The sequence below is a fragment of the Drosophila bipectinata genome, chromosome XL (genome assembly GCF_030179905.1).
Source record: "Drosophila bipectinata strain 14024-0381.07 chromosome XL, DbipHiC1v2, whole genome shotgun sequence".
Taxonomy (NCBI): domain Eukaryota; kingdom Metazoa; phylum Arthropoda; class Insecta; order Diptera; family Drosophilidae; genus Drosophila; species Drosophila bipectinata.
The window spans coordinates 12,300,351-12,327,907 of NC_091734.1; the positions used below are offsets into that span (position 1 = coordinate 12,300,351).

The 27,557-nt window shown below is 38.2% G+C and overlaps 1 protein-coding gene across 3 annotated transcripts; it reads right to left on the minus strand.

The window, feature by feature from the left end:
- Positions 1-641: 641 nt before the first annotated feature.
- unc-4 lies at positions 642-25,389 on the minus strand. 3 transcript variants are annotated; one of them, XM_070280011.1, is made up of 4 exons: positions 25,234-25,389; positions 2,943-3,121; positions 2,686-2,825; positions 642-1,555 (listed from the first exon to the last, which is right to left on the minus strand). In XM_070280011.1, exons 1-4 carry the CDS (start codon positions 25,328-25,330, stop codon positions 811-813), a joined length of 1,161 nt encoding a protein of 386 aa, XP_070136112.1. In that variant the 5' UTR covers positions 25,331-25,389; the 3' UTR covers positions 642-810. The 3 variants fall into 3 exon arrangements, 2 of the variants coding, with proteins under 2 accessions (XP_070136112.1, XP_017095176.2); XM_017239687.3 differs by lacking the exon at positions 25,234-25,389 and adding an exon at positions 11,445-12,277; XR_011442786.1 differs by lacking the exon at positions 25,234-25,389 and adding an exon at positions 11,445-12,282 and having other exon boundaries at positions 1,417-1,555; positions 2,686-2,829.
- Between the last annotated feature and the right edge of the window lie 2,168 nt (positions 25,390-27,557).

A 27,557-nucleotide genomic window follows, 5' to 3' on the forward strand; every position in this document is an offset into this window, starting at 1 on the left:
GCATTTTTATTCTTGTTTGACAATCGGTTTTCGTTTTTTCTTCTTTGTTTTTTTAGATACAATATAATTTTTAGCCGTTTCATTGCATTTCTATATGTAATATTGTTTTTTCTTTTAATTATTTTTTTGTTGTCATATTTTTAATATATTCTAGCCTGCTGCTTGGACACAAAAAAAATTCATTTCACTTAATTAGGTTGATGTTTTTTGGGTTTCCGTATTTTTTGTATTTTTTTCCGCTAAATTAAATTACATTTTTACACAGGCATTTCACACACACACACACTCCCATACACATGCATATCACACACACACAGGCATTCTTACAGACAAAAAAAAAATTGTTCTTACTTTAATTACCATTTTCGTTTTTTTTGTTCGTGTATTGTTTTTATTACATAATTATATTATTTATATATTTCAAGCATTGCTTTGGCCAAAAAAAAAAAAAAATTCGTTACATAATGCATATTTTAAATAAAAAATTCATTTACAACACTAATTTAGTCTCTCTCTGGATTACAAAATATATGTAGACATACGAAAAAAAAAAATTACGTAATTAATTGAATAAATAAAATCACTTGGGAGAATATTTTAAGCTCTGAACCGAAAACTACAAAATAAAGATAAAGTTTAGGTATTTTTTTGTAATTTTTTTTTTATGATTTTGTTTTTTTGTTTGAAAATGAGCACAATATTCTAGGAACGCGAGAAATCAATAGGATATCCGGACACAGCCGGACGGGGTGTCTTAAGCTTAGGGTTCGAGGGTTAAAGGATGAGGATCCTGCCGCATTGGCGGTTGCCTCACGTGTTGTTGAACAGCAAGGACTCGATGCTGAAGGGATTACTGCGCCGCATGCTGATCGGAGACGTCTGGTGCACCAGGTTGGCCACCGCCGCCGCTGCTGCCGCCGAGGAGGCGTTGCCGCCGCCCCCGACCACGCCCAGGTGTCCGTGCTGGTGATGCCCCAGCTGACCCTGACCCTGGCCCGGGCCATGACCGCCCAGGGACGACTGCTGCTGCTGCTGGCTGTTCTGCAGGTTCAGTTGGTGGAACGCCTTGGCGGGGAAGAGCAGCGGCTTGGGGGAGTTGTCCCGCTCCCGCTCCTCCGACTCGCTGCCGTCCATGGGCTCCAGCTTGCCGAAGATGACGCCCGACGGATGACCCCCGTTGGGCGGCGCAACCGAGCTGGGACTGCCCAGACTGCCGCCCCCACCGATGAAGCTGCCCGCCCGCGAGCTGTCCCCGTCGCCGTCCAGACCGCAGTGCAAGGACGAGTTCTGCTGCGACGAGGAGCAGCCAGCTCCTCCTCCACCTCGGACTGGACTCACGGGATCGCCGTCCAGCTCATCGTCGCTGTCGGTGCCGCCGACCACGTCAATCTGGATGCCGTCGTCCTCCAGGTCGGAGTCGGAGAAGGTGCCGTTGGCCTTGTGCTGTGATATGTACTCGGCTTTCAGAGCCTCCAGGTCCACTGTGATGCCCTTTGCCTGCAGCTTCCTCGCCTGCCGGTCTATGGCCTTCGCCAGCTTCTTCCGGCGACGGGCTCTGTAATTACACGAAAAAAAATAAGGAAAAATTATGAATTTGTTTGGGAGGATTTTTAAGGGTTTGTATTTCTTACATTAATTTGTTTAGTTATTTTTTTCAGAGGATTTAAGAAAAGTTTTAAGGATAATTGTTGCAATTTTGAGGAGAACTTTTGTAAATAAGAAGGCATTTTAAGATGAAAAGTAATTTATAATTATTCTAATTATAAAATAAAGATTGTTTATGGAATAATATTGTAGCCTTCATATTCTCAACTAAAATTTAGTTTGATTTCTTTTAGATGCAAATATTAATTTTCCACTTCAGAGAACTTTATAACTTGTACTTAATTACTTCATTACCAAATTTTTGGACTAGAATTAGTTCAGTTATTTTTTTTAGATCTTTGAAGACTATATTTTAAGATACAAGATTTTATTTAAAGGTTAAATGATCTATTTTACGGGCCAGCTTCATAAGAAGAAACACCAAAAGATTCTTAAAAAACAAAAAAATATAATATTTGGTATGGAAGAATTTTTTGGACTTCATATTTTGAATTACAAGAAGCTTAGATCTTTTTTTAGATGGTTATGGTACACATTTTTAAAATTTCCCGTTTTGTGGATAAAACTCAAAATAAGTATGACAAGGAACTTAATGCCATTAACTAAAATAAACCAGAAACCTCTTAATAAGATAATACCAATTAAATAAAAAACAAAACCAAATTCTAAAAAATAACCATTCTGAACACAAGTTAACAAGATCATTTAGTCACACCTATAACGAAAATATTCAAAAAAACAAACAAATCCTGTTTCTAAAGATTATTGAGACATTCGAAGCATAAATTTCAATTTTAATACATTCGTAATTATCGAGATGACAATTCCCAATGGCAGTTGGCAAACTTTAAAGACTGTTGAATTGATTTTTAAATTTTTGCAAAGGCATTCCAATGACAGTTTAACATTTGAGAGGTTTTTAATATTTTTTAATTTTTATTTAAAACCGGTTTATTGAGCTTTCCGAAGGCTTTAATTGTTTTTAATATAAATTTATGATGTAGCGGGTGACAGCTTAAATTTTAAGCATAAATAACAAACATTTGTGAACCATTTTTTAAGATTTATTCAATAACTTACCGCTCTTTGGCCTTGAGCTCGTTGGGCGGTATCGGCTCCCCGCTGCAGGTCTGGGGCTGGGCGTTGTGGGCGGGGCGGCCGGGTCCCTTCTTGGTGTGTTCGCGCTTACGCACCTTGGCACGTCGATTCTGGAACCATACCTATCTGGAACAAAGCGTATAATCTCAGCAAAGGTGATCACAAATACAATTTTCCAGACTATATACTATATATCCTATCTATTAAATATTTTAAGATCCAATTGGAACTAAACTCACCGCAACTCGCGACTCCTTGAGATCCAGCCGCATGGCGAGGGCCTCCCGCATGAAGATGTCCGGATAGTGGCTGGCGGAGAAGGCCCTCTCCAGCTCCTCCAGTTGCCAGGAGTTGAAGTTGGTGCGGGACCGGCGTCGTTTGGCGGCACTACTGTCGTCGTCACCATCCCCGGGAAAGCCTATCAATGGACGGGAAAAATGGGAAAATGTAAATGAAATTGTACAAACACACTAAATTAAGTCATTAATATAGTGAATGGCCGAGGGTGTTGGCTTATTATAACTAATTAGGGTGGTGCCGAAAACAAAACAGAAAACACGAAAAAAAACTAACCCCCAAAAAACACTTTGTTCTCGACACTAAAAACCCTATAATTAAGTGTTGGAAAATTATTTAAATTAGCCGAGACGAGGCAAATGCCAGCACCGCCGAATGCATAAATATTCATAATCATATATTTCAATTACATCGCCAACGGGGCCAAAATGTGGATGTGGCTGGCCTAAACCAAGGGGGACGCTGGCCACACATCCATGTCCCTCTCTCCCCCCCCCTTTGGATTTTTGAATTCCCAGCCGACGGTCCCGCAATAAAAACGAAACAATTTAATTACGTTTCTATTTTGCAGACCCGCCTCCGCCCCGTCCAGACCCTTGGGTTCCACAGCCGTCCCAGGATGCATAGTTTTCTATATTTAGATTACATATATCCCCCAAAGGGGGCGTGGCCCAAAACATCCGAGAAGCGGCAAAGAATGCATGCAAAAGGGCCCGCAATTTATCAAATTAGCTCAGATGTGGCCAAAAAGGCGGGGAATGAGAGAGGTAGAGTCCCCAGTTGTATTCCCCAGTACCTCCAGTATCCCCAGATATGCCAATGGTAGGTGTTTGGTTATTAAACGATGAGACGATGGCCAAATAAATCGGAAACACAATGCAGGGCAGCTAAAGAGGTTGGTTTTAAGAAATAAAATATTAAAAATATTTAATTAGAACCCGGTTATATGAACTCTCTAATAACCCATGTTTTCCTGCCTATAAACCTTATTTAAAATTTAATCTTCTACTTAAAAAGAAAACTTTCTAACCTGAAACCTAGTCGAAACCTAAACCTGGATGTTTAAAAACCACATTTCTTTGTAAATAATTACCAACAAGTGTTTTGATTGATGTTAGCCACTCATGGGCAGAGACTCATAAAAACACCCAGGGAATCATCGAAATGGCTGTTAAATATAGGATAGCTATTGAGAATCAAACAGCAATCAGTTTGGTAATTTAGTAGCTCTACTTTGTATCAGTGAGTGATGAGCAGGCCACCATTCAAAGCGCCGCCACTCAGCTGACTTTGTAATCACATTAATTTCCCGAGGCCTCTACATACGCACACTGAGAAAAAAAATGTGGTCGGATAGGCACACACACACATGCCGTACATTAAAGGGCAATAACAAGAGGCCGCCCCTAATGAAGGGTTTCGGCATTCGGCTGTTAAGTGTACCTAATTATGCGTGCCGCACTGTGGCACCCTGGTTGGCATCTCTTTCGCACCTGAAACCCGTTTTCCGTGCGGCCAAGTGGTCAGTTCCTTTGGTTTCCTCCGGAGCCAGGGCTCGGTAACAACGCCAAACACACAACAATAATAGAGACATTAAATGCAAAAGCGACAAAACAGGCAACCGAACGACCCAAAGTGCATTCAAATGACTTAATAATAACAGGGACCGCCACTGGAAACAGGGGCGGTTCTACCCAACAGAAGGGGGGTTCGTGCCAGCTGAGGCGCTGGGGCTATGAGGGGGGTGCTGGCTGTCAGGTAGGTTGGAAATATAATTCATGTTTGGTGGGTGTTTCGCCTTCCCAAATGCAAACGATAATTGAAATTTATTATGATTATTGCACACGCTGGGTGCAACGTGCAACTTGCAACTTGCAACGTCCGAGACGGCCATCCGGCCAGACTGCAATTTGGCAACGCTGCATTGATTTCCCATAACCTCAAACAAAATACAATTTCGGCGGAAGCTAAAAAAAAAAGGGTTACCCCAAAACAATCAAGCAGCAAAAGGATAGAGACCAGCACTGAACCTACAAATGCTCTTGTAGAAATAAAGACACTGGGGCTATGAGCTGGGGACTGTGTATGATGATTTTTAGGGGTATTATATAGCTTTTCAGAAAGTTTCATTAGTTTTGGCTTAGGGAGTTTGGAGTTATAAACGTTGGGAGCTCTAAAATAAAAATAGAACCCCTGCATTCTCATTTAGAAGCCAAAAGCCTGGAGCTATGAGCTTTCTATGATGATTTTTAGAGATATTATATAGCTTTTCAGAAAGTTTCATTATTTTTGGTTTAAGGAGCTTCGAGTTACAAAAGTTAGGAACTTAATAAAACGGAGGTGCTTTTAAACTAGACATTGTTTCTTTTTTTTAAAGCAATATTAACAAGAAAATAATATTTTTTTAAGATTATTAAATAAAATTTCATTACATTGAAAACAAGCCCACAAGTACCCTGATTTGAATCATTTAAAACCGAGTTAAAATTAATCACATTACCCCCTTAAAGAGTATAAAACCTAAAAAAAATTAAAAAGGCAAAGAAGAAGCAAAGAAAAGTCGGCTAAATCAGAAGAAACGAGTCTGAGACTGTGGTCGTGCATTGTTGCATGCCTCAGTCACATTCCGTGGCATGTTATTTTCGTTTACAGCGCGCGTCAGCCGGGCAATATAACAGTTACCACACACTCCCTACGCCGCCACACCCACAAGCTGCCTCCCGGCCCGCTCCCCCCCGCCCCCTCCAAGGGTGAACCACTTAAGTCATAAAAATTAAAGCGAAAATATAAAACAACAAAAGAAAAAAAAGGACTGCCAAGGAAAGGAGTGTATTACTAAAAGGCTTATGCAGCAACCAGGATAGAACTGAGGCAGGGCTTTTAATGATGGCTTCAAGGATGTGTAAGGACTTTATTTTCTTGTAAATTAGAGCTATGATTACTATTTTATTGAGTTAATTTTAGAATTAAAGAAAATTTAGTTTTTAATTGGGAAGAATTTCTTTTAGGTTCTGGCTGTTATTAATTATTATTTTGGTCAGTTTCCTCATTTTTTCAGGTTTTCTCTGAAAATTTTTATTTTTTAATTTTTTAAATTCAAATAGTTATGATTTATAAAATAAGAGTTTAATAAAAGTCTAGTTAAAATGTTATCCACCTTTATAATCCTGTTTTTAAAGTAAGAAGTTCTCTAAAATACAGTTCTAGAATCTATATCCTCTAGGATCTTAAGAAGAAAGGATATATTATTACTGTGGACGGCAGTCCAAGTAGGTGACGAACCGCATACATAGAAATCCCAAAAATATATTTTTAGAAATATTATATTTAATGAATACTTAAAGGCAACTATTTTGTTTGGCAAAATATAAATAAATTTATTATTATCGAGACATTAAACAACACAACGTTTAAATGTGAAAAATAAGTAAACAATTATTTAATTTTAATAAAATTTTTGGAAGAACTCCTTTTATAAATATTAAAATAAGACACTTTATTTCAAACAAATAATTAATTTAATCCTCAACTTTAATTTGAAAAGTAAGCCAAAAGTATAACCAATTGATAATTCACAACTTCCGAAAACCAATCCCCGTTCCTCATAATTTAATTTTCTAATTTCCATTCCAATTCCAAATCAGACTAAAAAAAAACCTATTAAAAGGCGGAAATATTTAGGAACTAGCAACGGTACAACATAATTTTCCTTTTCTTGATGGAAGAACCGAAAAACGAAGAGTAAGAAACGATTTATCATTCGTGTAGAAGATTCCATCATTCCAATGTTGCGACTTCCGTTTTATTATACCCTTGCAGAGGGTATTATAATTTTGGTCAAAAGTGTGCAACGCAGTGAAGGAGACATCTCCGACCCTATAAAGTATATATATTCTTGATCAGGATCACCTCCTGAGTTGATATGAGCATGTCCGTCTGTCCGTCTGTCCGTCTGTCCGTCTGTCCGTCTGTCCGTCTGTCCGTCTGTCCGTCTGTCCGTCTGTCTGTCCGTCTGTCTGTTTCTACGCGAACTAGTCTCTCAGTTTTAAAGCTATCGTCTTGAAACTTTGCACACACCCTTCTTTCCTTTGCACGCAGTATATAAGTCGGAACGGCCCGGATCGGCCGACTATATCCTATAGCTGCCATATAACTGATTGATCGGAAATGGTATAACTTTGGTGTTTTTAGAGTTAGAGAGTTCAAATTTGACATGTGAGCTATTTTTGGCAAAACATTACGTCATGCCAAATTTCATAAGGATCGGCCGACTATATCCTATAGCTGCCATATAACTGAACGATCGGAAATGACCCAACTTTCGTGTTTTTGAAGATAGAATGCTGGAACTTAGTACAGATTTAATTCTTGGTCAGTTGATCCAACCTACCAAATTTCATTAGGATCGGCCGACTATATCCCATAGCTGCCATATAACTGAACGATCGGAAATGGTATTTGGTAGAAATATCAACTTTCGTATTTTTGAAGATAGAAGTTTGGGACTTTTTTTAGATTTTGTATTGTAATAAATTGGATTATATATTCCTATTCCCATAAGGATCGGCCAACTATATCCGATGTTTGCGATATATATCCGGTTTTAACTGCAAGGGTATATAAACTTCGGCTCCGCCCGAAGTTAGCTTTCCTTTCTTGTTTTTTGTGTTTTTGGGCGGAACGGAAGTGCTCTAACATACTACTGGTGGCTCCCTCTACCCCGGGCTTTTGGGCTCTCGCTCTCTACCCTTTTTGGTGTTTTTCGGAATTCATTAGGAATGGAAAACAAGACAAGGGGAGAAAAACAAAATGGCGGAGTAGTTTTGAATTATTTTCTCCTTTTTATGTTTTTTTTTTTTTGGGAAAATCGCATGATAAATGATTCCGATCGCCTTATGACAGTTTCTTCATTTCCGGCGTGAAATGAGGAATGGCAAGAAAAACGTCACGACGACAACGACGATGATGATGATGTTGTGTTGTTTGTGCCACACCACCCACACCCTCCCCCATCCAGGTTGCATGTCAACCTCTGTGCCACAAAAATGATTAATGACAACCACTCTCATCATCGTCATCGTCCACCCACCCACTCACCCACTTACCCACCAACTGCTCTCGGGTTCGCTAATCAAATTGAATCAAATCAAAATTAATAATTACATTTTCGCCGTTTTTTTGTGCGTTGGCTGCAATTAATTCGCGTCCCGATTCCGATCGAGAAGAGACCCAACCCGATTGCAGTTAATTACTGCCACGCCCCCTCCCTTCACACCGCCACCCGGACACCCGACGGAATCAGAGTCTGTGGCTGGCATTATGGCCATAATTACACCAACTAGCCATCATTTGTTAATGCTAATTGGTCAATGAGCAGCCGCAGCTTGTACTCGGGACTTGTGGGCCGATCGCTGGAGTTTACAGTCCGGTTTTTTTCCTTTTTTTTATTATTTTGTGTTACCACTGCTCTTAATGGCCAAAACTGGGCGATCACAGCAAATGGCGTCCCATCAATTTTGGGTCTAGTGATTGCTGCCCGGCAATTGTTGCGAGGCCTCAAAAGAGGCACAAATTGCCGAAAAAAGTAAAGAAATGAAGAAAGTAAGTCATTGTTACCACAAACAAGCTAAAGAGTTCATTTGTTACTTTCCAGGAATTGGATGATTTGGGGGTTTCAATAATAAACTTGATATTTGTGTTAAATACAAGAATTATAGCATGGGAATATATGATACCCGATACAGTTTTCGAATTTGAAACTTTGCCTGACAGAACCAATTGAGAATCATTGCAGAAAAGATTTAAGAACTTATAATTTGAGTCTTAAATGAAGTTACTTTATAGTTAGTCTTATAATTAACTCATATTAAACCCACTATGATATCTGAGCTGTATGATACAAAATGTAGGGTTCTTAGAAATACTATATGGCAGAATTAAAATAAGATGTTAACATCTTATGTTATGAAGATAACATATATACTATGTCCAAATGAAATCTTGTTTACTGATGTGATTCTGGATAATTTTTTAAATAAAATCTAAATAGTTTTTTCTGATTGAAAAATACTAAAAAATTAAGTACTAATAGATTTAAAAAGAACCTTTACTGTAAGGTGCCTTTTTTGAAAAAAAAGGATATATTTCATTAAATATATTAAATATTTATGTTTATAATATTTTCTTTTATTAAATGATTTTAAACTTAAGCTTATTAGGCTAAAAAATCATTATTGATTTAAAAAACCATAAAAGAACTCGTCACCTGCCAAGCTATTTCACAAAACTTTAGCTTTTGTTGAGAAAACATTTCTTGTTGGTGGTTTAGTTTTTAAAAGCGTGTTTGATTTTTTGTGTCTATATTATTCCTACTTTGTATAGTTTATTGTTTATGGGATATGGTGTGGATATAGCCATAGCACGGTGGACCTTAATTTGGAGCTGGAGCGACCTTTTCCGGCACCCTCGGCACAGCAGGCGACTCCGCATACTTTGTATGCTAAATACAAATCAGCGACTCGGTCGCATTTTTACATAATAATCGATCGCTGATTAGCTAAATCAATAAATGTATTTTTTGCAGGTAGCAGAGATCAGACTGGGGTGCAAAACACAAAAAAAAAAAGTGAAAAATAAAACCTAAACCTAGAGCAGAAATGACAAAACCGAAGGCACTTTAGATGGCTAATTGAATGAATTAGCATTTTGTCCGGGGGCCTATTGATAACGAGCAGGAATCGGAGTCCATTCGATTATATTCGAGAATAGAAAAGTGGAAATATATAAATACAAATGGATGTGGTAATGGGGCAATGGAAACCCGAGATGATTTTTTGTTCGATCTGACGGCGCTGACCTCAAAAACCGATGGGAGACGCGTGTTGTGAGTGATTTTTTACTTTGAGACTTTGATAATTCATTAGCCGATCTATGATCTGGCCATTGAAAAGCTAAACAAAAAAAAAATCTATAAAAAAATTAGCCAAGACCTCATCAGATTGGCGAAAGTCGAAAGCCGTTGGAAATTGATTTCATGGGAAAGATTGGTGGAATTCGCATTTTTGTGACGCGAATTCCAGGCTGACGTAGACACGTGTCGGCGATTAATATTTCAAAAAAATTTTAAATTTTAAATCATTGAGGCGCTATTGCGTTTACGTCACAAAGTTACAAATTGAAGGCAATTGAAAGGCGCCTCTCGAGACGAAAAAGTCTCTGGCTTTCAACCTTTTCTTAGCAATTGTTAACTAATTGATACTGATGTTTATTGATACTTTAAATATTATTACAAACAAAATTCAATCTACTTTTTATTCAAATCAAAACACCATTACATTAGTTTAATAACCATTATCAATTAAGCTCTTAATAATGGCTTATAATCTTAAAAAATGAGAAAACCAGTACCAGCCGAGTGGCCTTTTTTCTGGTAATTCCTGTTTACGCTTTCAAGTGTCTGTTGGATTTTTTTATTTATTAAGTTTGAATTATTGACTTATTTTATTCAAGATTTATTAAAATAATTGAAAAATTAAAAAGCCTTGGAAGCATATATATTTTTCTAAGGTTTATTTAAGCAGTTTTACATAGGTATTTTCTTTAAATTAAGATCTTCTATAAGAGCTATATTTAAGATCATATATCATTTCTCTCTATAAGAACTGTGCTATTTTCTGGGAAAAACTATCTTTGTTTAATTTCAATTAATTGTACTTCAAGTTAAACAAATTATTTCAAGAATTATTCAAAATTAATTGAAATAAACGTATTCTTCCAGTTTCATTTGACTTTCAAAGCTATTAGTCTAGTTTCATAATTGGATGTTTTTATTTCAAAAAGCATCTTTATGGTTTAATTCAACAAGTTTTCAAGTAAGACAGAAAGAATTGTTTAGAAATTGAATAAAAGTATCTTTTGAAGATATTTTAGATATCTTATTGAAGATATCTATTGAAGATATCTATTGAAGATTCATTCATGAAATTAAATATATGTTTATGAATTCTATATTATTTTGAAAATATGGTATTTTTAAGAAATAACTTATTTTCTTTACTATCAGTTCACGTAGGTGAACTTATCCTTTACCTTATCCTTTTAATTCTCGTATTTAAGAAAAAAAGATAAGATAGTTATCATTTACTAGTCTAAGGGATAGTTACAGTCAGGTACTGTACTCAAATACCCTTTTAGTTATCTTATTAAATGATAAAACTAAATTAAAATTCTCAAGTTTCATTTGGCCTTTGGAGCATTCTACATATTTGAGAATTGGAATTTTGGAGAGAATCGGAGAAGTATTCCTGGACGTCCTAAACGTCCCCAACCTATTTAATTTTCTTTTTAAGAAAATATTTTAGTTTTAAACTCAAATTTAAACCCGAATTGAAGTTCGCTAGCACCTCTCTAGCAATCCCCAAGAATCTCCCGACAAGGACACTTACCGCCATCCTCGTTGGAGCCCTCGCTGGGCGGACCCGCCGGCGGCAGGCTCTGCCGGTTGCCGATCATCAGACGGTGCTGGATGGTGGCCACCGTGCTGGCGACCGCCGCCACGGCCGTGGTCTGCACGGCGCTCACGTTCCGCAGGGCCGCCGCACTCAGTCCCGTTAGATTGGCGAAGGCGTTACTCGCATTGACGGCGGCCATTTGGGTGGCAGCGGCAGCCGCCGCCGCGGAGTTGGGATGACCGCCGGCGGCAGCGGCAGCCGCGGCAGCGGAGGCGGCATCAAAACGGGGCCGGCCAAGGAAGGGACCGTTGGGACCGAAGACTCCGGGAACGCCGAACTGGAGGAAGGGACCCCAGGGCGGGACCCGGACACCGCCGGGCGCCAGTTGGGCGGCGGCGGCGTACAGTTGGAGGGCGGCCGTGGGATGCAGCCCCTCGGAGGGCATGCCGGAAACGGAAATGGATGGCGCCGCACCGGAAACTGGCTGGCGGCCCGGACTGCCGCTTAGCTGGCTGTGCGGATTCCGATGGGAGGTCCTGTCCTTGTCGTCCTCCTCCTTCAAACAGCTTCTGCTGTTGTTGTTTTTGTTCTGACTATTGTTATTGTTGTTGTTATTGTTTATATTATTATTATTGTTATTATTATTATTGTTGTTGTTGTTGTTGTTAGTCAGCGTTAGCTTTTTGTTGTCCGGCGCCAAAGATTCCGTGGCTTGTTGCTCCAGAACCATTCTGGTCTCTAGGCCATGAGTTTTTTTTTACTTAAGTTTATATATCTTTTTTTAAATAATTTTTTATACAATTATTATTTTTGTTTTAATTTTTTAATAATTTCACAAAAAATGCACAAGTTTGAGAGGCGAGGAAGGAGGCTTTGGGAATTCTCTTTTCGTGGTACTCGTATGTACTTTTTTAAACTTTGACGCGCACTCGCGTATGCCCGCTGGTTTAAAAAAAATAGTGTTGAAAATAAATTTATTTATTATTTATATATTATTTTTTGCCGACGGCCGGCGTTTGCCCAACAACGCGTCTCGCCACACACTGATTGAATAAAACTGCACTTCAGTTTCAGTTCACTTCTGTTCCTTCGAGCCAGCCACTCTCGCCCGAAAGTGGGTGGTGGTGTCGGCCAGCGAGAGAGCGAATAGGACAACCCAACCCCAAAGCCAGCGACTGACAGAGAGAGTGAGAGCGAGCGGGTAGCAGTTAAGCGGGTGCGGGAGCGGTGGCCCTATGCGCTCGCAATGAAAATTCAATTTGAACTGAGCGCCAGTTTTGAAAAGTCCGTCGAGGAAACCCTCTTCCGAAAACCCAACCAAAAACGAGACGGCACTAAGCGGCCGAGAGAGAGAGAGAGAGAGAGAGAGCGCGGCGCGAGAGAGCCGCCAAAGTTTATTGGCTCGCTGGCCCAAACGGCATCCCTCTCTGGCCAAAAACATGGCAACAATCTTCCACACCGGTTGCGAGAGAGCCGCTTAGTGAGTGCGAGCGAGTGGGAAATTCATCAAAAAGCAACAACCACTTAATTTTTATGTGTGCTGCTGCTTTTTGCAAGGAAAACCTGTCTGCCAGTGTACGCGTGTGTGTGTGTGGGTGGCCATTTTCGTTATGGCTTGCGTTATGGTTAGAGCGAGACAACTGGATGAGCGTCAAGAACTTCAAGAAGAAGAAGAACGTCAAGAAGATCCAGCCGAAATACTGGGATATTTCGCTCTGCCACTGCCAGCGCCATTGCCAAAAACGACTTGAAGAGTTTTCAATTTTCTTTGGCTTTTCGGATGTGCGTGTGTGTGTGTGAGTGGAGTTTTCCAGGGCGGAGTTATGCGGCATTTTTTCAATTTGCCGCACATCAAATTATTATGCCAGCTCTGCCGGCGTCTCTGCCAGCCGAGCTGCCGCTGTTGCTGCCCCAGCTCTGCATGGCCATAAATGGCAATTTTCCTGCTGCTCCTGCCACAGAAATAGAAAATAGAAATTCGTTAAACAATTAATTAACCAAACGAGCTTGTACTATAAAGAGCATTTTCTATATTTTAGTATTTTTTTTCTTATATCCCTAAAAATCCAACTAAAAAATACCAATCAACTGCAGACAATTTCCCTCTAATTTGTTGACATAAACGCCTCGTCCTGGCGGCAGGACTCCATCCATTTTCCACCGTTTCTTTTGGGTATCCATCTTCCATTTTTTTTGTTCTGTTCTGGTTTTGGGAATCCTGCTGCTCCTGCTGCTGCGCATGAATCATTCATTTTCATTTTATTTTCCCACCTCCGTGCACATCCTGTTCCTCCCACCGCAGCGCAGTCGGCAGCGACGCTGACCGCAGCAGCGCAGCGACACTTAACCCATTTGCTCCCAACCGGAGCATTTTCCTCCAGACGGAATGAAAATCCCGGCCCTGGCAATCAATCCCTCTCCTTCTCTCCTCCTCTGACCCCCCCTCTTTCTCTCCTCTGATGGAAAAGTATCCTTCGATGACCTCTCCCCCTTCACCAACCGCCCCCCGCCCACTTTTGGGGCGCCCCCTCATCTGTCAGATGTTTTGTTGGCAGGTTACTTAATTGCTAGCCCCTCGCTTTTTGCTTCTAAACTGTAAAAAAAAGAATACTCCCCAAATAGAAATAGTTTTTCCAAATTTGGAAAATTTTTGGGGTCTGTGAAAATCTTTATCCCTATATTTGGAAACAAACCAGCGCTATATCATTAAGTTAGTCTAGTTTTGTAAGCTTTTCTAGCTATAATACTGCAAATATTTTAACCTTTATATAACCATATTCATAAAAAATCACGATATAAATATTATGATATGTTTTTAAAAACTTTCTTTCTTGTGATTTCATTCATTATTTCATTAAATCATTATTATTAATAGCTAATAGAATTACATAAACGTTAACTCCATGAATATTAAAAAATCCAAGAAAATATACAATTTTTTATTGTATGACTATATAACATACTATAATATTTAATTTGGTTGCAGTTCTGTTCGAAAATAGGGAAATATGTCAACTAGAACAACATTTTTCCTAATGACATACCAAAAATAATAATATAATATTTTACAAATAAAATGTAAGAGTTTATTAAAAAACTCAATAACGACCCCAATTTAGGCTTTATCCTCACCAACAATCATATATTTAACACATTTTTGGATAGATTTGCAAAGAAAATTATAAAGAAAAGAAAGCTTTATTTTCTTTTCGACTTAAAATATTATAATTTGTTCCGTAAATTAAAATATATTGTAGATATTATTCTTAAACATGATTTTTCGGACTAGATACGAGTAATTTCCAAATGATTTATTAACATTCCACCAAAACTGATTATATTTTCTCTCAGAGTGTCAGAGTTGATGCCACATGCCCCCCTTCATGCCCCAGCCCGTGCCACAGTTTTCCACTTTTAACACCCTCCTCCCTCCCAACCACCCCTCCCTCTCTGGCCACCTGTCACATGTGCAACGTTGACGCTGTCGGTTGGTGTTCGCTTTATTAATGACTTACTGTGGCAGTGGCAGTGGCCGAAAAAGGACAGCGCAGAAAATCCCTACAATGCGTCCTGCAAAGTAACCATTTTCCACACACTCCCCCCCTCTTCTCCCACCACTCCCCCCAAAAAAAAGGAAAAAAAAAGAAAAAGGAAGAGGCCCAGAAACGCTGTGCTATCTCCACACTTTGTTAATAAAATTTCCATGCGTACCGAAACTTAATTAATTCAGCTACAGTTTGTTGGAAAAGTTTCTTGCCCGCCCCTCCCCTGGCTCTTCCACCCCCTATCCCTTTTCACTCCGACAAAATGGCCGCCGCCCCAATTCCCCCGGAAATACCCCACCCTTCAAATCAAAGGAATGAATTTTAATTATTTTTGGTCCTAGCATCGAAAAAAGTTGTCTTTTTCTTGTCTTTTTTTTTTCTTCTATTATTATTATTATTATTTTCGTTTTTTTACTGTTTCAGGTGGAAAAACTTTCATTTTAGTTGTTGTCTTAAACCGGAAACGGAAATAAAAAGCAAAGTGAGAGGAAAATATTACAAATATTTAAGGGCAAATGACTACATATTCTAAAGAAAGTTCTTAAAACAGTTTCTTCAATTTTAAATTAAATATATATCAATATTTTAATATATACTAATATGACTTGATTATAACTTGATGCGGATGACTTGAGTAAACCAGAATAAAAATAAAACTTGAATTAAATTTTCCTAAACAATAAAAAAAATAGTAGTTATATTTTCACTTTGAAAAATAAATTTAATGAAAACCAATCTTAACTAACCAATTCTTCATTCATTTGTAAAAAAAAAAACCCTATTTCAAAAAAGCACAGAAATCTTTTAAATGCAAACTTTTAACCAATATTTAAACCGATAACTTTAATTAATAAATAATAGCTCTGTTAATTAAAAACAAATTGATTCTAACAATCTTGTGAAAGAGTAAAACCTGAACACAACACAAAAGCTGGGAAATTGAAAACAAATCAAAGTGGAATAGCGGGAAATTCGGTAAGGGAAGCAGGGAAATTGTGGAAATCCGACAGGGCCGGAGGGCGTGGCAGGGCAGGTGGGTGGGGATGGGTTAATGGGGCAACATGGCGATGGACGGATATGAGAGCCAACGGAATGACAGGCAGGAAATTGAAGAACTCTTTGGTTATATTTGGTAATAAGGTAATGATAAGTGGACAGGATAAGAAGTATGCTGTTGAATCCTTTCTCCTAAGCAAGGCTAAATTGATTAAAAATCATTCGAGTATTATCATTCATAAAATAAAATTTAATAGTAATCTTTTATATTTTGATTGAATTTTATGATTCAATGGTTATGGAGTTGATTTTTTTGAAAATGTTGTTTTTAATCTTGGGTTCAATAAAAAGAATAATATTGTTTATTTTTGAGTATATTGAATATAGATTATTTTAAATAAGGATTATTAAATAAATAAATCTACGAATTTTAGTGACAAAGTACTTCTAAGACCTAACTAAGCATTTTCTAAAGCTTAGTCAAAACAAATCCTTTAAATAAGACATGGATATAATTGTATTTTTTACTTTTAGAGATAACTAAATTTCTATACTTATTCGTATATATTTTTATTCTAGTACAATAGAAAGATATAAAAAAGTAGTAGGATTATTTTGCAAGATTTATTTTATCCTTTTATAAACCTTTAAATATGAAAATAGGTTTATAATATCTTTGGTTAGGATGGTAGTTGGGAGTAAGTATACCAACTTTATTCCAACTAATATTCTTTAGAAGCTTTTTTTAAACCTTTACGTATAATAATGGACTATAAGTATATATTAGAGTGAATACTACCGAGGAAGTAAAACTATAACTATGTAATAACTATACATTTGTATACCACTACCAAGTATTTTCCAACAACTTAATGTTCTTATAATGTCTTCTTTGACTAGTTTTATATTTTAAGCCTCAAATAATTATAATCCTCCAATAATATCTTCCATCTACCATATAACTATAAAAATATATGTTCCTTAGTTTTGATTGTATGATTTTTCTGATTTGAATGAAAATGCGACAGTTGCGAGTTCGATTCGGAAGCTGGAGCGATTAATGAGCGTGTTAATTGGCCATCAGGGGTGAGGGAAGGGGTACTCATCAGGAGACAGATAGAGCATGACCATCATATTGTGGCCATCAAAAATCACGCCGGCCACGCCCACTTCACAGGTCAACAGATGCAGCGAAACGAGGCGGCGAAGGACTCGCAGGATCACGACCAGAATCAGAGCCATAACCAGAACCAAAAAGGTGCACACATGTGTTGCTAATTTTCCAGGACCTCACCAGGACACGCCCACTTGATGTCAATAAAAAGATGGAAAAACAATGAGACGCTCTTTGAATGAAAAATCAAACAAAAAAGGCAACCCTCTAGAAAGAATTGAGGCCGAAAAAAAAATACAACCCTCCTGCCTATCCTGATTCTCCTGGCAGCTCGTAACTTCTCCCCGTGGCACCCCGCAACTAAATCTTTATTTGCCGGCAAAGTCAAGTCACACAAAATTATGGCAATTACGCTAAGCAGGCCATTTATTTTTATGAGCCCACGAATTATGAATAATTGCAATTCCACAGAAACTAAACGTGAGAGAGTATGGCCAAAAATAGCAGTTTGGCAGAATGGTGGGGGTTGGGAGGTAGACGTCTTTGAGAGGGGGGTGTGGGGGCTCAGGCCATGTTTGAAAATCCATTTTGACATTCAACGCTGACATAATGAAAAACCGCATTCGCATGCCATGAATTTCCCCTTCAGATCGAAGTCAATTTCCACAAAACACCCACGCACCACCCCAGCCTCGAAAAGAAATAATAAAAAAAATCATTGTGTGGGTGCGTAGATTCGTCATTAGGCTCATAAAATTGCAATAACTTGGCCAACACACACAGACACACTGAGCCAGAGACACACAGCCAGTCAGAGCTTGACAAATAACGAAAATACGAGACGGCTGAGGTTTTGGTTTTGAGACTTTGAATGGAATTTGAGATGCCCTGTTTAAAAAAAAAAAAATTTTAAAACAAGAAATTATTTATAGAAAAATCAGGTTAATAAATAAAGCTAATAATACGCTCAATATAGTACGTTTTTCATTTTTCAAAAAGGATCTAAAGGAAAGCTTTTTAAAGAAAACTATTTCAAAAATATGGGTTTTAAAACAAGAGAAAAAGAGTTTTTAAAATTATTTAAACCAGATTTTGGAGTTTATTTTATAAGCTACATTGAAAAATATATTAAAGCTTTTCTTCCATAAAACTAAAACAAATCTGTTATTTCTTAAGACAGCTTTATTTTAAAATCAAAAACTAGTTTGAAATTTTTGAAAGATGGAAATATTTTAAGTTCTCAAGTAAAGTGCAACTTTTTCACCTTTAAAATGAAAAAAATATTAAATTAATAAATACAAATTTTACTTCAAAAATACTATTACAACATTGCAACAATAAAAATTTAATCTAAATCTTATTCTTTGTTTTAAATGAAAGAAACCCAAGCAGAAAAAGAGCAATTATAGTCAAACCCAAACCAAATAGTATCAATACCCTGTACTTTCCAAGAATACAAAGGATATTCGAAGAAAGAGAGAAGGAATAGGCGGTGTAAGGAGAAGGGGAATACTGTTATTTGGCACAGACAACGGAAGAAGAGGAATAAGGACATCAGGACATCAACGCCATCGGCCACAACAACAATTGACATTCATTGGCCAGTTTGATGGGCGATTCCAAGTTTGGGGTCCTGATTCCGCCACCAAGGGTCCTGCCTGTCAACCCCCCCAGCACATCCGGCAATGGCATGTCCTTGCCGTCTGTCTGTTCCTGTTTCCTTGATGCTTGCTCCTTGGTCCTTGCTCTTTTGGCTGTCGCGATTGATTTTCTCTCCAGCCAGCCAGGAAGGTCCTTGGCTCGGCTTGGTGGCAAATAAATTACATTGTAATTTGTGTCCTCCGTTGTTATTGCCCACTCCCCTCCCGCTCCGCCCACTCGCCCCTCAGCAGCCCTGATCCTGATTCCACAATCCTGATCCTTTTGTCCTTTGAACAGACGGAATTCCTTAACCCCCCGCTCGTGACATGTGGCTTTTGGTTTCTGTTTCCTGTTTTTGCTGACACATTGAGAAAATTACTTAAAATATTTTTATTTTATTAAAATAGTTTATTTTTTAGCTTTTCTTTATTATTTAAGTTTTAAGAAACATAATTAACAGCACAAAACATAATGTAACAGTGACATACGAGTATCTTAACTCTTTAATCCAAAAATTCATTTCAAATTGTGGAACTTGTCTTTCAGATTCATTGAAGTTACAACTTTACAAATATTAAAAATAAAATAAATTGTTTTAAAAAAATGAAGAACTTTCTACACGATTTTATAATTTAAGCGATTTTATAATTTTTAATAATTTAAGCGATTTTAGATATTTTCTTAAATGAAATACCAAAGACTATGCTATGAATAGTAAGTTCATGGACTTCAGCGTCTATTTGAGTTTTATTTTAAAATAAATGTATTTTTTAATAAATCTGAATAGATAATATAATGTTAAAATTCCTCAAAGTCTTAATTTATTGTTTAGTATCAAAATTATGAAATTATATTTATATTAAATTTTAAGTGTAATGAAAAAATGTTCATTTTCAGCAACAAGCTTCTAGTTATGGAGATTTCTACTTCTTTCTCTTTTCTTTCTTAACTTTAAATTCTTTCTTAACTTTAAATTAATAACGTATTTAACGTATATTAAGAATAACTTAAGATTAATTTTTAAATAAACTTATTTTTTTCTCTCAGTGTTTCTTGTTGTTTTGTCGTGTGTGGGTTTTGGTAATTTCATTTCGAGTGCCTTTTTGGCCCTCCGCCCATCATTTTGGCACTGCCCTGGCTCTGGCCACGCCCACTGACTACTGCCCACCTCCCACAGCCCACCAGCCTCCAGCATTCCCCCCTCCAGCCACTCCCGTACCGCTCTAGCTCATTTAAAGTTGATGGTGTGTGAAAAAATGTGAACAGATTGTTATGTAATTGAGTTTTTAGGCAGCCGTTTTGAGGTCGCCTTTTGTGGCCGCCTCTCCTTGGGATGTCCTGCCAGTCCATCCACCGCCCACTACCCACCGCCCACAGCCCACGCCCTTGACTGTTGTCGCATTTTGTTACATTTATTTGTCGCTTGATTTGATTCTTATTTTTCCCTGGCTCCTTTTCGCATTTTCCTCCCCTGACTTTCCCATTTTCCATTTCCCTCGACAGTTTATTTGCCATATCATGGGTGGTGGAGTGGCTGGCTGGCTGGCTGGTGTGGTGCGGGGTGTGCCTCTATTGACCGATTTGTGGTTGACGAGAAGGTTAAGTTGTTTCCGAACGGCGTTTTATGGATCGGGATCTGCATCATTGATTTTATGTGGCGTAATTAGTGCAATCTGTCGCATAGTCGCCACAATAATCGGGTTCGTGTTGAAAGCTAATCACACTTGGCCCTTAGCCCTTATCCCTTAGTCTGGACTAAAATTAAATCCATAATTAGGTCATCGTATTGGCTTTATTAAATCCCTAGTTTGTGGTTCATTTTGAAGTTACAGAATTGGTAATATTTTAATAACCTTTGGGTGTATGGAAGGAGTTTACGTTATTGGAAAATCATTTAAGTATAACATTTTTGGGAGTATGGAAATATGGCCCTCTTTTTACTATTTATTTTTAAGATATTGCCTATATGATTTGAAAAAATATGGCTTAAATTTATCCACTATCCATTATCGCTATCAATCTTTATAAATTTCATATTTGAATATTTAATGATATAACTTTTCTTGGAGAATGGAATGACATTTTTTGAAGTTTTTGGAAAAATATATAAATAGTACGATTTGAAAAATATTATAGTATATTAGAATATTTGAAATTATCCCTTTATCCCCTATAAGGTTAAACTAGAAGTGCTTTAAAATATTACAAAAATTCAATCCAAAAACGTAGAAAAAAAAGGCAAAAGTTAACCGCATGATGCTTAAGTCGCTTTTTGATTAAGTGATCTTCATGCCGATCATTGGTTACTGTCCATCACATTGGTCATGCCAATCCCAGACCCGATCCCGTACCCAAGTCCTCACTCCAAACACACTCCCCCCACCATTTCCAGTTGCATGCAACCGATCAAGAATCCAACGATGACTCCGATTTCTCCCTTCTGCATTTTAAATATATATATATATATATGTCTGTATATATATGTATATTCTTTCAGAGGATTCAGAGGAGCCTCTGATTCTTATTAGCTTGCATTTAAGACCCAGCAGGGTTTTCACACCTCAGACGCCCCACTGCGAACTCTGCCGACAAACGAAATTCCCTCAAAAGGTGGAAAAAAAAAACAAAGGATGCCTAAAGAGGAGGAGGGGGCGGAGGAGGGGGCGGAGGAGGGGAAACGGGGAGAAGACATGGAGAAGAAGATGGGGCAGAGGAGGAGAAGGTGGAGCACAGAGCACGCGCGGCGCAATCAAATTCAAATCACTTTGCATCTTTGAGATCTCAATAAAAATCTTTTCTCCTTGCTGGCGGTGCAGCACTGAGAGAAAAAGTTAGCGGTTATTATTTAAGCAATATTAATTGAATAATTGAACAATAATATTTAATATACTAATATTATTAAATATAAATAAAACCAAAATCACTTTCAGCAAACCCCTTTTCAGTAAAAAACTTTCTCTCAGTGTAGCCTCTTGCTGTTGCCATTCCGACTTTAATTGTTGCCGCAGGAGCATTGCTCAAATATTAATTGGTTTTTCTCTCTGTGGAGGCAGCAGCGACTTCCCTCCGCCCTCCTATCCGGGGGTTTCTGGCTAAAACGTGTAACAAGGCTAACTACGGAGAAGGTCCGGGAGTGGGGCGGGGCAGGGGCCCACAACAACGCCGACGCGGATCCCTTTTCACAGATCTTTTCATTTTTTTTTTTTTTGTTTTTTACCATATTCTGTGGCTGTGCGAAGGCTGCAAAAATTAATTACGATATCATGATTTACAAAATTAGCCGCAAATGGTGCGGCCTTTTTTCCCTCCCCTTCCCTCTACCTTCCCTCCTCCTCTCCTGTTTCCTCTTGGCTGAGTGGGCAGGGGCGTGGGCGTGGGCGTGGCCCCAGCTGGATTACACACACAGACACTCGCTCACATGCTGGCAGGATCAGGAGGCAGTATCTTTAGTGAAATCATCGCTGTAATTTTCGGAAAAAATAGCAGACTTGGCTTCTTCTTAATTATTTCTCAACTTTTTTTTAACTTAACTAAATTAACTAAACTAAAAACTAACTAAATTTATATATAATATTTCCAATATATAGTATTATATATTTATTTGAATTTTTGTAATATATTTTGGGAAGTATCGAGCAAGTCTTTTTTTCGGGAAATTTGTTCAGAAAAATTGTATTTAGAACAATCTAGATATTAGTAAAGTTTTAGATTAGATATTAGATTTATTAGATACTATTAGAATGTTGTTGAAACAGGATCTATACGTATACCAGATTGTAGATTGTAGATTGGTAGATTGTGAGCTATGCAGGAAAAATATATTCTTTTATTATAATAAAAGATATTTTGATAAAGACTTAAGAGATATTCTACATTTTTAATTCTTGTACAAAACAAAAGTTTTACTAACAAAGTCTTAATCTTTCCTGATAAGAAGTGTGATTTGTACAAACTAGTAGCTTTATAATATTTTTTGAAATTATAACTCCAGGGCTTATTCTGCAAAATATTCCCTTTTTTATAGAATCTTTGTTGTGTGAAAATAATAAATTGTAAAGCTCCCCCAGAAAAAGGATGTAAAGCTGAAGGTGTGGCAAAGGGGGGCGTCCCCCTGTAAAGAGGAGTCACTGGGAACTCCCACAGTTTTCTGGGCCATATCCTGCCCTTCTGGGGGCAATTAAATGCGCCACCTGATCGGCCTTGGGCACCTCGGCCTGAACCCTCCCATTGGCGGTTTTTGCATTTTTTTACATCACTTGTCCTCTGGGTCCAGCTGCTGGGCCACGCCCCTTTTTAGCCACTGTTACAGTTTTTTTTTTTCTTCTGTTGCATGCCTCTTTGTGTTTGGTAATTAACATTGTGGTTTCTTAAAGTTGCCTCTTCGCCGCATTCCTGGCCATGTTTTTGCTCTTGCCACTTTAGTTTAGCCTTTTTTGCATATGCCCTTTGCGTTTATTAATGTCATCAACGCCCCAGACTTGGTCCGACGCCGTCCGTCCCTCCGTCCCTCAGTCCGTGTGTTCGGTTCCGTTCCGCCCCTCCGGGACACGCCTCCTCATCCCAAGGAGGGCACAAATTGAGTTGACAACTCAATTGTTTGGACACAGCGAACAAAAGACCCAGATACTAGTAGTTGTTTAAAAATTGGAATTATTGAAGAAAATTTTAAAGTGTGACCAGTGAATATTAAATACGCAATTGAATTACTAGATGGTCACACTATACTCTGTTAATTGTTGGAAAACCAAGATAAATTATAAGTCATATTTTCGATTAGAAACCATTGGTCCTTATTTTATTCCATGTCTTTCATTAACTCACAATTATTTTCCAATATCTCCCATATTTTTTCTTCAAGTGTAATCAACAGCTACCACTCATCATCAGCGACATCAATTAAAATGATTTCAGCGATCAGAAATGCAGAAAAAACCGAAACAAAAAGCCCCAGTGGAAAAAAGTAAATTAAACGCCTAACAGTAAGCCAAAGGCGTTGGCACACAAACAAAAATTGGAGCTAATTTGATTAATCTCTTAAGGAACTGGAAGGAGGGGCTCCAGAGGGGGGCCTGGGCCTAATGATGGGAAATACGAACGCATTTTGGCTCTCAAGACAGGCCATACCATACCGAGAAGGAGAAAAAAAACCAGACCCGGTAACTGGGGAGGCTTATGCGCGTAATTGCGAAAGTAATTAGTGCAAAGTGTTCGATTGCGATACTCGCCACCTTTAACTGCAACTGTATATTCAACATTAAACATTAAACATTAAACGAACAACAATGCCCTGTTCCCACCGTGGAGCATCACCTTTTTTTGTTCCCTTTGTTTAATTAGGAAAACTGGAGAGAACTCATTGAGATGACCGCCATTTTAGCTCATTAATTTGGGAAAAGCCTAGTTCAGTCTACGATCCGAATCATCTTAATTAGAAAGACTTTTCTTCGAATTAGACTGACTTTTTAGTTGCAAAAAACTCTGACTTTTCTCAGGTTTTTTGGTTAAAAAATAAAGAAAGAAATACAACTCATAAGTCTATCATTGCATTCGGGTCATTGTCCAATGAAAAATATAATATCAATAGTGGTATTCACAGTTTTCTTAAAAATAAAATAAACTCTTTGGACTTTTCACATGATGATTAAGGTTAATTTCCCCAAACCATAGGTTGGCCAATTTTAAATTTTTGATCATTTATTTGGGAAAGCGGAGTTCAACGTTTGATGATGACCCCGAATAATTTTAATTAGAAGCTAAAGTACTTTTAATGGAAAGCATCTCGCTTAAGAATAAGGACAAAAGAGTTTGAAGAAAATAATAAATAAATAAAAATCTTAAATATACGCAGCTAGAGCTATCAAGAAAAAAAAACTTGCGACTTTAGAACAGTCTGAAGAGACTATTAGAATATTTGAGAAATTGGATGATGTTTTTCTCAAGATTCTGTTTTAGGAACGAATGGATCTTTAGAACCATCGCTTTATAAAAGTCTTAAGATCATTAGACTATGAATCTGCATAAGAATAAATAACACAGCTATAAAAGCTATAATACATATGTACATATCAGTTCATTTGACATCCTTAGAGACTCGACCCCATTGGAACTGTGTACATATCTAAAGGCAATGGACACGAGGACGATTCGATGTGCATCTAGGCAAGTAAGTCGCAAATCCTGGGCACACGTAGCGATTTCACGGACAGGAAACCACAAAGAACCATGGGCAACGCCTCCGGGTTCTCCGGATACTTTGTTCGGGATTCCCCTGGGGGGAATGGTATGTGAGTGTGGTAACTCCGGGGCATATTTCACGCCTCCTTGCGTGGTGCTGCGTGCTTCACGGAAAACTAACCACCAGAATGTTAGACAAGGCAAGGATAACGCGGCGGCGAGAGTGTCGATAAGGATATGACAAATTTCACGCGCTTAACGCCAAAAGGACAACAAGCAAACACAGCGAGAAATAGACGCGATTCTTACTTACCTTCCAACAGTCCTGATAGTCCTCCACTTCTATAATTCAGATGGTCCTTGTTTCCTTGTGGGCCACAAGATTTTTGGTTTTTTTTTCTAGATGACATTTTAACACAGTTGTATTAACTATGAAAACTTTTTCACTAATGAGACCAGGCTATATATTTTACTTTTCCTTTATGTTACTAATTAAAGTGACCATATTTGGTTTCATAGAAAATGATTGAAAGAGTCAGGAATGCGTTTACATCATCGCTCCTTATTATATTTCTAAGGTCTCCAACAAAATTTCTTATCCTATATAAAATATTTATTTAAATTATATAAAAATTATTTTTTTTAGTGTATTGAGGGTGAAATATCTGAAGGATATGGAAGGTGGCTGGCAGACAAAACAAGGTGGACGCCGTCAGCGGCTTACCTTTCGAAACGCGGAGCGGCTTTTCCGGATTTCCAAAAAGACCAGCAGACCAAAAGCCTCGAACCACGAACCCCGAACCCCGAACCGGAGTACCAAAGGATCCGAATCCGAATCCCAAAAACCCGATTCCAAAGTCAAGATAGTCATCTAAAGAGAAAAAAAAAAATAAATAAATATTTCAGGGATGAAGAATACTTTAATCAATCGCAACCGATTTGTCGGCTTAACATGTACAACATGACGTAAACAAAAAACCCGTATAGCTGGCCGGAGGAGGGAGGGTTGTGGGTATTTGCAAAATCCGGAATACAGAGTACAGGATACGGAATTGGGAATGGGAATCAGCAGCGGAATCAAAATAAGAATCGAAATCAGAGGCGGAGGGTGGCGGGCGGCATTAAAGTGAGCAATCGACGGGGATTAGTGTCGGCTGCGGTCGGGCTTAGCGGGTATTGCCTGTAAAGTGGCCAGCTAATAGTTGTCTAGAGCGTGAGAACGAACTAAGGGGATTACGGTACGGGGAAAGATATTATCCAAAAATCTTCCAAAAGTGTTGGTAAAGCTTGAGAACAAGAGAAGGTCTGGTCTTTTTTGGTCTTAAAGCTAAGTATAATTTATTAGTTTTTAAAATGATACTATGATCTTTTTAAGCTATATGGTAGATACCCGGTACTAAAGGTTACAATTTTTGGTATTTTAGTAATATTACACATAAGGTGAGGGTAAGTGTTTTTAAACGAAAACGTTATATGTATGTATACCCGATACTTATGGTATTAAATATAACTTTTTTCAAAGGATTAAAGCTTATTATTTTATTATGTTTTATTATTTTAAGAGTCTGTATTCCCATTTTGGTTGCTATATCTTTGGTAACTTTCAAGATCTAGCTGAGGACAAGAGGGCAAGCTAAAAGGATACATAATATTAATACTCCTCATAAATGCATTCTTTTAAACTCTTTAAAATTAGTTTTATTAGAAATTTCTACATTTTTGAAAGTCAAAATTTCTGAGAGACTTCCAAAAGACTCTACCCACTCCTTTTGAAAATATCCCCCAAATTAAAACAATCTCCCAAAATCCAAGTCGTATTTATATTTTTATTAGATTACTCTAGTAGGATAAACTGTTAGTTTGTTGCAAATGGGCTGATAGGATAACAATTTATAATGGCTTATGTACGATTTATATTTGCGGCGAGAAATCAAGGACCTTCGTCCTTGGTGCGTAGGGTGAAGGGTGAGGAATCCTCCCCTATGTGTTTTATTTGGGCACGCGACCCCTGTTGTAACAATGGCTCTATTTTTATGCGATTTACTTGTTTTGATAAACATTCGACATTTCTGACAGCCAACCGACACCCGGGAGTCGAGAGGCTGGGCATGAGAGTGTCCTTTTGTGTGTCCTGTGCGTCCTGGTGCGGGGAAGTAATTTGAAAATGAGACTCTGCGCCTCTGCGACATTTTTATGAAGCGGTCGCGTGCGGTTATTCGATTGTCCTTTGCCGATAAGGACGAACCGAAATATGAATCGCATATTCCGCAAATCTGCATCGGAGCTGAAGTTTACTTTATTGTTTGATAAGTATGCGCATCCGATAATAATTCTGGCACAAGGACGAACGCTTAACACCCGCAGGAGGGGAGTGATTTATGTCCCCCCCTCCCACTCACTCTTCAGTCTTGGCTGTCTTTAAGCCCTAATCCCAAGTAATACGAAATACGAGTCCGAGTCCGAGAGTCCGTGAGCATCCAAATCAGCAGCAGCAGTCACTCAAAAGCCTGGACCGGAGCTCCACTAATAAGCACCTGGGGGCCACTGGCGGCGGTGGACAACCGGTGAGCAAATTGGATTACTTCATTTCACATCTCGTGGCGGCGAACATCAAGCACCAGGCCATCCGACAGAACC